A 12,373-nucleotide genomic window follows, 5' to 3' on the forward strand; every position below is an offset into this window, starting at 1 on the left:
ATCGGAGGAAACCAAAGGAGGAATTATATATATATATATATTATATGTATATATATATGTACATATAATATATATATATATATATATATATATATATATATATATATATATATATATATATATATATATATATATATATATATATATATTATTATATAAGTATATACATATTACATATATTAATATATATAATCCTTCTTCGATTGTTAAAATGGATTATAAGCTAGGCCTACATGGTTGACTTACTGAAGTATGTTTCTGAAAATTCTCTGTAGCAAACAAGGAGTACAGCATAACCATAAATGTATACAACTTTTGTCATATTTCAGATATTGATTTTGAGGGTATTGAGCTACTTCAGCCAGCAACTTTGTTGAAGATGCCTATCCTCCCAGGAAGTGGCCTAACCCCTGGTTTCATTCTGTCTTCAATAACTTTAAACCTGACTGAATTCTTCACTATGAATGTTATAAGAGTTTGCTGCTAATTTTATGATAAAAGGTGTCAAAGTCTCACTGTTACTCTTATTTAACATAATGCCCACTTACACATTATACTCAGTGTTATTTCATACCTTTCTGCATCAACTTCACTACAAAAGGTAAGCTGGAAAATCTACAAAAAAAAGACAAGAGGACAGAAGCTTACATTTCAAAGGTTAATTATCTAATTAAATGCCAAATTACATTATAATGTGTAAGATGCTTTGTTCATTTCTCTCTTTCATTTCTACTCATTTACTGCAGTAACTTCTTATAAATTACTGAGTAATTACTTCAGTCTAAACATAATAATAATATTATTACAGTCATTTATAATATTACACAGTAATTTACTGATAGAGTACAGTGTAAACTGGCCACTCCTCACCAAAATTATCAACTTTAAGTAAGCTATAACAAGAATAGACAGAAACATTACGTATATATTTTAATCATACTATTTATATTATTTTTTCTTTAAATACGAATGATATACTTGAAATTAATAAAGTTAAATAGTGTGACTGAGAATGGACAAAATAACAGATAAAAATAAAAATCCCCCATTAATCACTCCATTTTCTATAATTTAGGATACTCAGGCTAGGTGACGTCACCACCTGCGCACGCACAGACTTATCTTTTATTAGACTTGGTCCCAAGGATGTTGAAAGGCGTCCTCCGCCACAACGAATGGATCCGGGACCACCGAGCAATAGGCCTCTAGCTTTCTGCTGAACCTTGTAGTGAAGAGGTCTAATATGGGTCTTCCCCACAGATGAAACAGCCTGTCTGCTATGTCCTGATGCAGAGACCACTCTATACCTAGAACTTGTCCCTGACGACTTAGCTTGTCGGCCTCTACATTCCTTTTGCCCGGAATGTACCTGGCCATGAGCTCCGCCGAGTTGTCAATCGCCCACTGGTGCAATTCGACTGTCAGCGAGTGAAGTTGGCGAGACACCAGCCCCGTTTGTTCACATATGCTACCACCATAGTGTTGTCTGACATCAGAACGATGGAGTGACCTACTACCCTCTCCTGAAACTCCTGAAGACCCAGGAAGGCAGCTTTCAACTCCAACACGTTGATGTGGAGCTGCTTGTCCTGAGAGCGCCACACCCCTGAAGTCAGGAGCTCTTCCAGATGAGCACCCCAACCTTCAGAGGATGCGTCCGAGAACAGGAGAAGATCCGGAGGGGCAAATGAAGAGGAACTCCCACCGTCAGGTTCTGGTTGTCCAACCATCACAGGAGGTTGCTTCAAACCTCTGCCAACAGAGGGACCTAGAGCTGAGGGGAATCTCCTGCTGGGGACCAAAACTCCTCTAGTCTCCACTGCAGGGACCGAATATAAAGACGCCCATGAGGGACCAGCTTCTCCAGATAAATCAAGAGGCCCAGAACTACTTGCCACTGGTGAGCTGGTTGCTCCTTCTTCGAAAGGAAGAAGCAAGCTATTGCCCTGGACCTCTCTATCCTCTGGTCCAATGGGAAAACTCTCGAGAAGGATGTGTGAATCACCATTCCCAGGTACATAATCCTCTGGCTGGGAAGGAGATTGGACTTTTCCAGATTTATCACAATACCTTGTGACAAAACTAGAGAAGATGGTCCCTGTCCTGAATCAGCTTTTCCCGGGAACTTGCTAAGACCAACAAATCATCGAGATATCTCAACAGGCGAATCCCCTGAGCATGAGCCCATGTCAACACAAGGATAAAGACTTTTGAACACTTGTGGAGTTGTTGTCAGTCCAAAGCAAAGGACCTTGAACTGGAACACTTGCTCCCCAAGACTGTAGCGGAGGAACTTCCTTGACGAAGGGTGGACAGGAATATGAAAGTAGGCATCCTTCAAGTCTACAGTCAATATGAAGTCATCATCCCTTACGGCTGCTAAGACTGTCTGGGGTGTCCCCATTCTGAACTTTGTCTTCCTGACGAAAAGGTTTAGAGTTGAGAGATCTATCACTGGTCTCCAATTGCCAGTGGCTTTTGGTACCAGGAAAACTCGACTGTAGAACCCCAGAGAAGGACGAACTACTTTTTCCACTGCCCCTTTGTCCATCATCTTCCTCACTTCCTCTTGGAGAGCCTTGGGTGTAAGTCAGGTGTAGGAGAGGTCGATCGGAGAGAAGAGAAGGGAAGTCGAAAGGAAGTAGATACCTTACCTGAAGGACATCTACTACCCACGGTTCCGCTCCATGCATCTGCCACATAGCCCAGTGGCGCCTGGCATCCCCCCCCATTGGTGGCAACGTCCTCCCTTGTCTTGTCCCTACTCTCCCTCAGATGCCAGATTCCTTGCATATACAATTTTTTATTCTTTTTAAACCGGTTTCCAGCTGGCGCAAGAATATTTATCCTAATGTTAAGACCAAGGGTTTGTTCCACGTATTGAACAAAGGAAAATTTATAGAAGGAGATGTGAAAAGGATACAGTTCCCAATGTTTAGCTGAACCCACAGCCAAGATAGTAGGCACCGATCTTGGTAGCTCATCCCCAAGCCCCCCACCTAAAACAAGGAGTTGAGATCAGGGGGGAATGTCCCGACTGTGGCTGAGGGCAGTTTCATATCTTATAAGTGGAGACTTTACTACACCCACAAGTTTTGCATCATCAGCATACTGAACAATCTCGTTTTCCAGGCCAACAACCATATCACTTGTATTATTATTATTCAGAAGATGAACCTGATTCATGTGGAACTAGCCCACAGGGGCCACTGACTTGAAATTCAAGCTTACAAACAATATGTGTTCATTAGGAAGTAAGAGAAGGTAAAGGGAAATACATAAAGAAGTGATCTCACTTGTTAAAAATAAAAATATATTAATATATAAAAATGTATTAAAATGCACGGAGAATAGATTCAGGGTTGCATCTTAGCTTGAACTTTTTTAAGTTCCAATTGCACATCCTCAGGGAGACTGTTACACAGTCCAACGGTGTGAGGAATAAAGGACCTCTGGAACTAAAAATTTCTACAAAAAGGCACATTTACTGCACATTCGTGCTGCTGTTCAGCAAATCTGGCTGCTCTCGGCAGGAAAAGGGGATCAGGGATCAATTGTGAATGTGAAAGATCTCTATTAAAAATACAATTTATGAAAAACTGATAAAGAGACCATCCTTCGCTGGTTCAAGTCATAACTGCTAATACTAGGAAACAGAAACCTACCACCATGAACCACTCTATCTAAAAGAGATAAATCTCTGACAGAAGCAGACATCCACATTGGAGAACAATATTTTACTAAAGGAAGCATAAATGACCTAAAACAGGTTGCACTGACTTATCACTGTTATAAATGTATGAGACCTTATGAAAAATACCTAACTTTTGCACTGAAACTTTCATTAGATGTTTCTCAAAAGTAAGATGTTACACCTAGAATAGTTAAAGCTTCCGACTCATTCAGCAAAGTCAAATCCAACTGAAGCGGAGGACGATGTGGAAAATCTGTACAAGATCTGCTAATCAATAGCGTTTTCATTTTACTGGAGTTCAGCCTCATAACACACCAACTACTCCATTTACTGATGTGGTCCATGTCCTGACTGATGCTGACGGCAGCTTCATTTCTCATAAATGGAGACTTTACTACACCTACAAGTGTTGCATCACTGGCATACTGAACAATCTTGTTTTCCAGGCTAACAACCATATTGCTCGTATACACCAAGAAAAAGTGGACCAAGAACACTATCTTATGGAACTCCAGACACAATAGGTCTTGGTTCACTAAAGACCCCATCAACAGCAACTTGCTGCTCCCTACCTGTAAGGGAATCTTGAAGTAATCCTAAAGCATATCCACCCATTCCAAGATTCCAAATTTTATAAATTATTGCCTTATGATTTACTAAATCGAAAGCAGCACTAAAATCTATTTGAATTACTTTCCACACAAAACACTTATCAAGGTTCCTTTGCAAACAGCATGTGTTTAAAAGAGCATCACAGGTACCTAACAGCTTCCTATATGCATACTGACTAGCAGCTAACAATCAGAAATATGAATTTATTATCTCCAATAAAAGTTTCAGAACACCAATTTTCACCGCCTGAATCTTTAATGGTCTTACTTTCACAAATTGTATTACGTTTTCTCTGTTTATTCACACCACCTCTGGTGCTTAACAAATCTGTGGCCTCGTCTGTCATTTCCTCTGATTCATGATCACCTCTGATAAAACATGAAATTAAAAAATTATCTACGGTAGGTTTGTCTATTACAATATAATAATCATCACTATATTAACTACTGTCACCATCAGAACTATCGTATAGTTCAGGTCCACTACTATGACTGTCATTCCCAAATAAAAAGCCCTGTAATACTTCATCATTGAGAAAAACCCCCTCCATGGCATTTTGATGGTTACTGAAATTATCCTGTAAGTTGGAAATCAAATATTGCTGTTTATCCCCAAAATACAGAAAAAACCTCCTTACAAGCTGCCAAAAGAATTATAACTGAGGAGGTAGTCCCATTTCATGGATGTGACCTTTTAATGACTGAGATGATCAGTCTCATGCAGCAAAAGGGTTAACAGGCTGAAATGTCATTTTCCAAACTGTGGACCCAAAATCTTCCTGTAATTCAACAAGTGAACATTAAGATATTAAAAACATGAAATAATCATACTTCCATTAAAACATGAAATAATCATACTTCCATTAAAATAATAATAAAACACTACCTTAAGGGAAAAACAAAAACAATTTTTCCAAAATAAAAACTTTTCAATACTAACACATCACTTATAGTGCCTATTTCATTTTTCATAACATTTTTCCAGAAAAGTATTCAATGGAAATAGTAGTACTATGTAACAAAGTACTGTGCAAGTGCAGTCAGATTCATTGGTTCTTAACTGTCAACCACTAATTCTTTTTGTAGTAAACCCATTTTTGTTTGCAGCCTCTCCCAAACTTTCCTTGTCCATTATATCCTCTATAGCCTCACTGATCCTAGCAACTTTTGCATTCACATTATCAACGAGAATTCTAGCATTTCCCTTTGGTATTTCATCAATGACATTCTGGAGGTCTATATAAAATTCTTTTTATTTATTTATTTTTTTTTTTGTGAGTTCTGACAGTAACTTACAGGTGATGCATTGGTGTCTGGCTGAAAAGTAACATTAAATAACCTGCTAAACATTGGACACTGAATTAAAGTGAATAAAATACAAAATTGATAAAAGACTGAAAATGGTTAATTATGGGTGGCAAAGCACAAAAACAGGAGAGCACTGCACTAGTCCTGGGAACTACATGTAGCACATCCATACCCAATGAAGGTGCACAGAAGAATGCGTGGTCACCTTGTAGCACTATGAAGTCAGCTGACATATTGCTGCAATATTTCTTTTTTCAAATCTCTTGAGCTGATGCACCTGAGTGCATTCCACAGAGAATAAGGCTCTTTATGATTAATGGACTGATAATAACAAAAGATATTAAAGCTGAAAATAGAGAGATACTGGATCGATGGAGCCAGTATTTGGAAAACCTGAATTAGGAAAATGAACCAGAAAAAAACGAGGATAGCATAACAAAATGTCCAATAATGAACATTACAGCTGATGAGGTTTAAAGGGCCCTTAGAAATATGAAAACTGGAGGCCCCAGAGGACCATCCAGAATACCAAGTGACTTGAGAAATGCAGCAAGAGCAAGTCATCCAAGAGCTTACTAGAGTATATGTAAACCTGATAAAGGAAGGGACAGGAGCAAAAAATGGGACAAGAGCCTTACAGCAATGGTACAGGGAAATGGTTACATGCTGCAGTGTGAATATTAGAGGAATATGATTACTTGAGAATATGAAAAAAACTGGAAAAAGGTGCTGGAGAAAGGCTGATAAAAAAAGGCAGTCTTTATAGTGAGGCAGCTACAGGAAAAGTACCACATGCAAAAGAGATTATATCATATTTGTGGATCTTGAGAAGTCATTTGTTATAATACTGAGACAAATAATCAAATGGCCATTGTGAAAGTAGGGAGGAGGGGCAAAAGAAACTTATTAAGCTAGTGATGTTATTCTGACAAATCATTAAATCTAGCATGAAGACATGCAGCTGTATCAAACAAATTTAAGGTTAATTAGTGTCCATCAAGGATCAGTACTACAACCTTTGCTGTTTATCATAGTAATGGAAAAAGCTACAATGGAGTGTGTAAAATGGGGGTAACTGGGAGCTGCGTTATGCAGATGATGTCCTAACACTAGAATATGAAGAGGTGGTGGAAATATGTAACAGGAGTAAGAGTGGAATGGACAGAATAGGGCTAAGAATCGATCCAAAACAAAGTTATTATGGTTATGATGTAGGGTTGAAATCTCCATACTCTGCACCGATGTACAGGATAGTGTCATAAGAGATGCTCAGGATTACAAAAATATACATGGAAAGAGAGATTTCCAATGACCAAAATATATTACGTAAGAATCCTCCTGTGACAGAGGGTAGGGCTTAGAAGAGGTAAAGGAAATAATGGTATCAGTGATTGCAAACTCATTTTCAGTAAATTAAGTTTTGAAAAGACCATACTATCAGCATAAAACTGATATTGGTACATGCTTTTTCTAATTAAGCAAACCCACAGTATAATTCACAAAGCATGCAGAGATAATGAGTATTTCTAACTTTACATAACTAAAAGAGCAGATGCTAAATTACTCAAATAAACAACAAAGAAGTAATCATAACAAACTTACCCTTAGTTTATTTACAGTTCTCATCCAAGGCAAATTACGTTTATCAATGGTATACAATTTCCTATTCATAACTGCTTCTACATAAAGCATATGGCCTTGCATGAAGTAAATAAGCTCATCTCCCATCTGAGGGAAATATGGTGCCTTTTTAGGAAAAGTCTCTGTTAACCATTCAGGAGGCCGGAATTCCTCTGGAATCTCATCAGCACCACCACTAATTTCTGAGAGGTTTGGCCTGGGTCCTCTTGGCTAGAAGAAATATAATATTGGGCCAATTAACACAAAAAAAAAAAAATCTGAAATAATCTACAACAAAATTTCTGCATCAGTAAATAGTATCAATGATACTACTTATTGACATAAAAATTAATACTGTAGTACCATTGATACTCTACTGAATATTGTAGAACATTTGTATTGTAGAACATTTGATGAGATCTTTGAGGTAGTATACTTTCACACTGTCTAATGCATAATCCTTGTATGAAGTCTTCATGATACTCAAAAACTAAATTGATGATGTACATCTACACATTCCAAAATGCAGCACATTTTTACCTGTCTTTGTACACGTTGATTAACTCTGGCAGTGTTTTTGCTTTCTTCTAACTTTTCATCCTCTTCATCATCCTCATCTTTATCATTTTCTTCAAAATCAGATCCCCTTTTCTTTCGCTTTCTTTTTCGTGGGCTTTTCTTCTGCTTGTGTGCAGTACGTTTAGGAGGTTCAAGATTAACTCCAGCTTCTGCTGTCCAATCTGAGTAGTCTGTAGATTGTTCATCAGAACTTGAGGATTCTTGAAGTTCATCATTTTCAATTTCTGATCCTGAAGAGGACTTTGGGCTTGGTGAACCTCCGGCATGATCCTGAAAACCAATTCATTTTACTGGAGCCATAGACTTTTCTAAATAATATATATCAAACACCATTCATAAATCTGTAATAACAAGAAGACTGTGCCTATCTTCAGTGCAATTCAATCATAACCATGTGAAACATTTAAATGACTCATTTTTCAAAAGACTGCTTTTCAAAACAAAATTTATAACAACAATTTATTTTGGCAGCTACTAACAAAATTTGGCAACAGTGCAAAATCAAATAGTCCCTCTTACTTATTCATCACAATAACTTGATTGCTTGTTCATAGTAACTACTTTCTTGCTAACCTTTACATCTGCTAAGAGTTTAAACAAGTTACTTTTCTTGCTGGGAAATGTTACCTTGATCAGAAGTTTTGTCCTGTGGGTTTGTTTTTTGGCTACCAACCGAGTCATTGAACTCAAGAATGCCACAAAAATTACACATTTTTCTACATCTTTACCCTAGAGACTCCAGTTATGTGGAAAAATTATTCTTTTGCAGTATTATGTCTCACTGGTGCCCCTGACACGTCAGAAGATGCACAATTGCATCAGAAAATCTAACCTCTTCACAGGACAGCGCAAGCATTGTCTGGTGCTCCTGAACATGAAATTTCCATAAGGAAGACTTCATCAAGGATGCCCAATGCCCATGACACTGGGGAGGCAGTGCCATCTGTGGCAGGTTCCTCCTCCACAGAAGCAGCACAATTATCGACTTTGAAATGGAAGGCTACCATAAATAATCAGTCTCTTTCTGGAAAAAAGCAGGAGCAAAGCAATCAAATTAAAGCACTTAGAAGAGGCTCCAGTTTTAACGGACTCAAAAGCAAAGTAAAATTCAATCAATTTCTCCAGTGGAACTGTCAGGTATTAAGAGCTAAATGGGAAGAACTAAGGCTGCTCATATCAGAAGTGTCCCCTATATGTATAGCTTTGCAGGAGACTATGATTGGTAATAACACGTGTCTGAGCCCACGAGAGCATACTGCCTATCATTCCCCTTATAACATAAATATAGGAAGTCATGGGGGTGTAGTTTCATATATTTGTCATAATACCCTACAAAATCCTATTAGTATCCATTTTACGCTGCAACTATAAGTGTGCAGATCCACTTGCAAAGAAAATATACAGCAAGCGCTTTCTATCTACCACCTAGTGAAGTCTTCCCCATTAATGAATTTGAATCCCTCATTCAACAGCTACTACCTCCCTTTGTTATTCTGGGAGATATGAATAATAGAAACCCACTTTGGGGTGACATCGTTACCACACAAAGAGGAAATTGCCTCTGTTCCATCACAGAAAGTGAAAATGTGGGAATCCTAAACATGGGGTAGTACACAGATTTTTTATGTTTAAACAGGCACACTATCAGCAATTTATTTATCTATAGGCAGTGATGACTGCCTTATTGATTTTACTGTACTTGGAGAGTGATAAATGATAGATATACCAGTGACCATTTCCAACAGTAATAAATGTAGCTTCAAATCCTCCACCTTCAAGGTTACCTAAATGGAACATTAGCTGACTGGGCAACATTCCTGGATCACAGCTCAATAGATGACACGGCTGATGACTTTCCCTCTCCCTCAGTAGATGATGCTCTTGACTTTTAGAATACAAAATTATATTCTTGGCAAGTCTTCAACCAATATCTAGGACTTCGGGCATACCTATCTGCTGACCAGTTCCCTGGTGGACTCGTAAATGCCAGAAAGATAAAAAAAACTGAGGTCAGCTTTCAACAGACACCGCATACGAAACTGTGAGTATTACCGTGTTGAATTTCAAAAAGCAAGAGCTCATCTCCTCATGGAAATTAAAAAGGCACGAGAGGAATCTTGGACAATTTTCATATCTTCATTAAAATGACATTTTTATAATAAAATAAAGCTTTATATATATATATATGTACTTACCCAGTAATTACATAGCTATTAGTTTCTTTTAACCAGCAGCTTAAAATTTTGAAAAACACCAATACCCAACCATAAAACCAAAAGACTGGAGGGTACTCCAAGTACATAGTACTCCCAGGCTCCCCAAAAAACTCAACACCCTAAGCAAGGCAAAGAGATTAAAGAAAGGACATTGCTTTCTACGTTTCCTCCCCCAACACCATGCCGGCTGTGTAAAGCGGACCCAAGGTACTGCACTGGTCGTAAGTAGTCTTGATATCCTTTAAATAATGCGATGCAAACACCGAATTGCACAATTGACATGAGGGATAAATTGTGCTTAAACACCAAAGATGTAGCGACCGCTCTTATCTCATGGGGTTTTACCTTGTAAGAGGAGAGGGAGTCTTCGCTAACCATGGAATGTGCTTCTGAAATCAAGTTCCTGAGAAAAAATGCCAGGGCATTTTTAGATAAGGGTTGAGAGGGATATTTCACAGAATACCAAAGGTTCCTTGAAGTACCACAAATGTCCTTCGTTCTGTGAAGATAAAACTAAAGGGCCCTTACTGGACAGAGAGTTCTTTCTTCTTCAGACGGCCCTACTATCTCGGACAAGCTCTTGATCGTAAAAGAATGAGCCCATGGATTCGATGGTGATTCACTCTTAGCTAAAAAGTCTATGGAAAAGGAGCAAACTGCATTCCCAAGAAAATCCGATATTTCTGTCCAAAGCATGGATTTCACTGGATCTTTTGGCAGTGGCCAAGGCGACCAGAAAAAGTTTTCCTGGTTAGATCCCATAAAGATACATTGCATGGGCTCAAAACGTGAACTGGCCAGCCACATAAGTACCCGGAGAATGAATGTCCTCTACTACCTCTATAGCTTCTTTCTGAACAAGACTCTCGACCTCTAGCAAGTGAGCAGTAAATCTCTCTGAGCCTGGAGAGTAAGCTGTCAATTCGACAGGCTTGCAGATTTGAGGAGGTTTGGTCAAAAAGGGGATAGTGTAGCCCTCCTTCAGGACAGACACTATCCAGGGTTCGGCTCCCTTTTGTTCCCACCATTCCCAAAAGCGGAGGAGCCATGCTCCTACCTGGGTACGGAGGACTATGACTTCATTTCTTGGAGGAAGACTTGGAGTTCTCGATGGAATGCAGTGGGAAACAGGTATATGTTCTTGTTCTAGTATGCCTTCTAGAACGGAAGCTCCGAAAGGGAGTAGGCTGCAGCAGACACGAAGATCTGGGAGTAAGAGTTGAAGAATCCTTGGGGCGTCTCACAGATTGGGAGTAGGTTATGAGTGTGATTGTATGTTAGTTTTAGAAGTTAGTCATTATTTTATTTTTATTTTCTGCATTAGTGAAATGGTATGGGCGTTACGAAATGTATAAAAAAGCACGTTTAATTTTATAAGACGTTTTTATAGCAAAGCATTCTTTATGTTTAAAAAGTATGTTCTTGTTGTGACGTCATAGGATGGAAATGGCGGGAGGGAGAAAAAATGTAAACAAACGCGGACAGGAGTGTTAAACAAATGGTGGTAAGGTAGAGAGAGCTCTCTGAAGGTTAGGTTGATAAAAGTTGGGTTGTAAGTCTGTTTTGTCGTTTTTGTTGTCATAAGCTGGACTGCATAGTGAAAGAAGAACAACATGAACAGGTGAGTGGATCGCATAATTGAATCATTTTCGGACGGGTTAGGCTAGGAAAATTTTCAAGCGGTAGCAGAGCATGGTTCGTTAAAAATGGACGGATTTGATGGTAAACTTTGGGAGATGAAATGGAGAACAGACTGTCTGAGATTTAGTGGGACACAGGGCGATTATAAAGGATGGAGAAGACAAGTCGAAGATTGGCTTGTGGTGTGTGGAGAAGTGAACTATCCAGGGATAGAGATAAGAATGAGCTTAGAAGTAACAGAAGGAATAGACAGAGAGGGTTCAAATATAATCCTATCCAAACTAGATGAAGTGTATCTAAAAGATACATTAATGGAAAATTACAGTAAAATGAAAAACAATTTAAAATAGAAAGAGAATCTACTGAAAAGATGAGAGATTTTATAATTAGGTATGAAAAGGTAGAGTCAGTGTAGTAGAGCGCTAGGGAAAAGCATGCTTGAGGGGGAAGCAAAAGGTTTTCATGTACTAGAACAATCGAAAGATCAAAAACAAATGGTATTAGCAACTTGTGGTCAAGAAAAGTTGGATTATAAAACAGTGTCACTAATAATGAAAAGAATATTTGAGGGATTAGGGAATAAAGAGAAAGGGGAATGGTTGGGATCAGAAGGTAGTGCGAATTTTGAGAAAGGGTGGAAAAACCAAAGATATCAGGGAAAGGTGAATCGAGGTAGAGGTGGAAGAAATCTTTTAAATAGAGAA

General features: G+C 38.4%; 1 protein-coding gene across 4 annotated transcripts in view; it reads right to left on the reverse strand.

The window, feature by feature from the left end:
- The window catches only part of BRWD3 (bromodomain and WD repeat-containing protein), a 234,317-nt gene that overhangs the window by 123,012 nt on the left and 98,932 nt on the right, over nucleotides 1-12,373 (reverse strand). For all 4 annotated transcript variants that reach the window (XM_067133568.1, XM_067133553.1, XM_067133545.1 and 1 more), the window contains exons 16-17: nucleotides 7,774-8,082; nucleotides 7,216-7,464 (exon numbers count right to left, since the gene is read on the reverse strand). In XM_067133568.1, the coding sequence (XP_066989669.1) occupies nucleotides 7,216-7,464; nucleotides 7,774-8,082 (558 nt within the window). The remainder of the gene's footprint in view (nucleotides 1-7,215; nucleotides 7,465-7,773; nucleotides 8,083-12,373) is intronic.

Source organism: Macrobrachium rosenbergii, chromosome 3, assembly GCF_040412425.1.
Source record: "Macrobrachium rosenbergii isolate ZJJX-2024 chromosome 3, ASM4041242v1, whole genome shotgun sequence".
NCBI lineage: Eukaryota > Metazoa > Arthropoda > Malacostraca > Decapoda > Palaemonidae > Macrobrachium > Macrobrachium rosenbergii.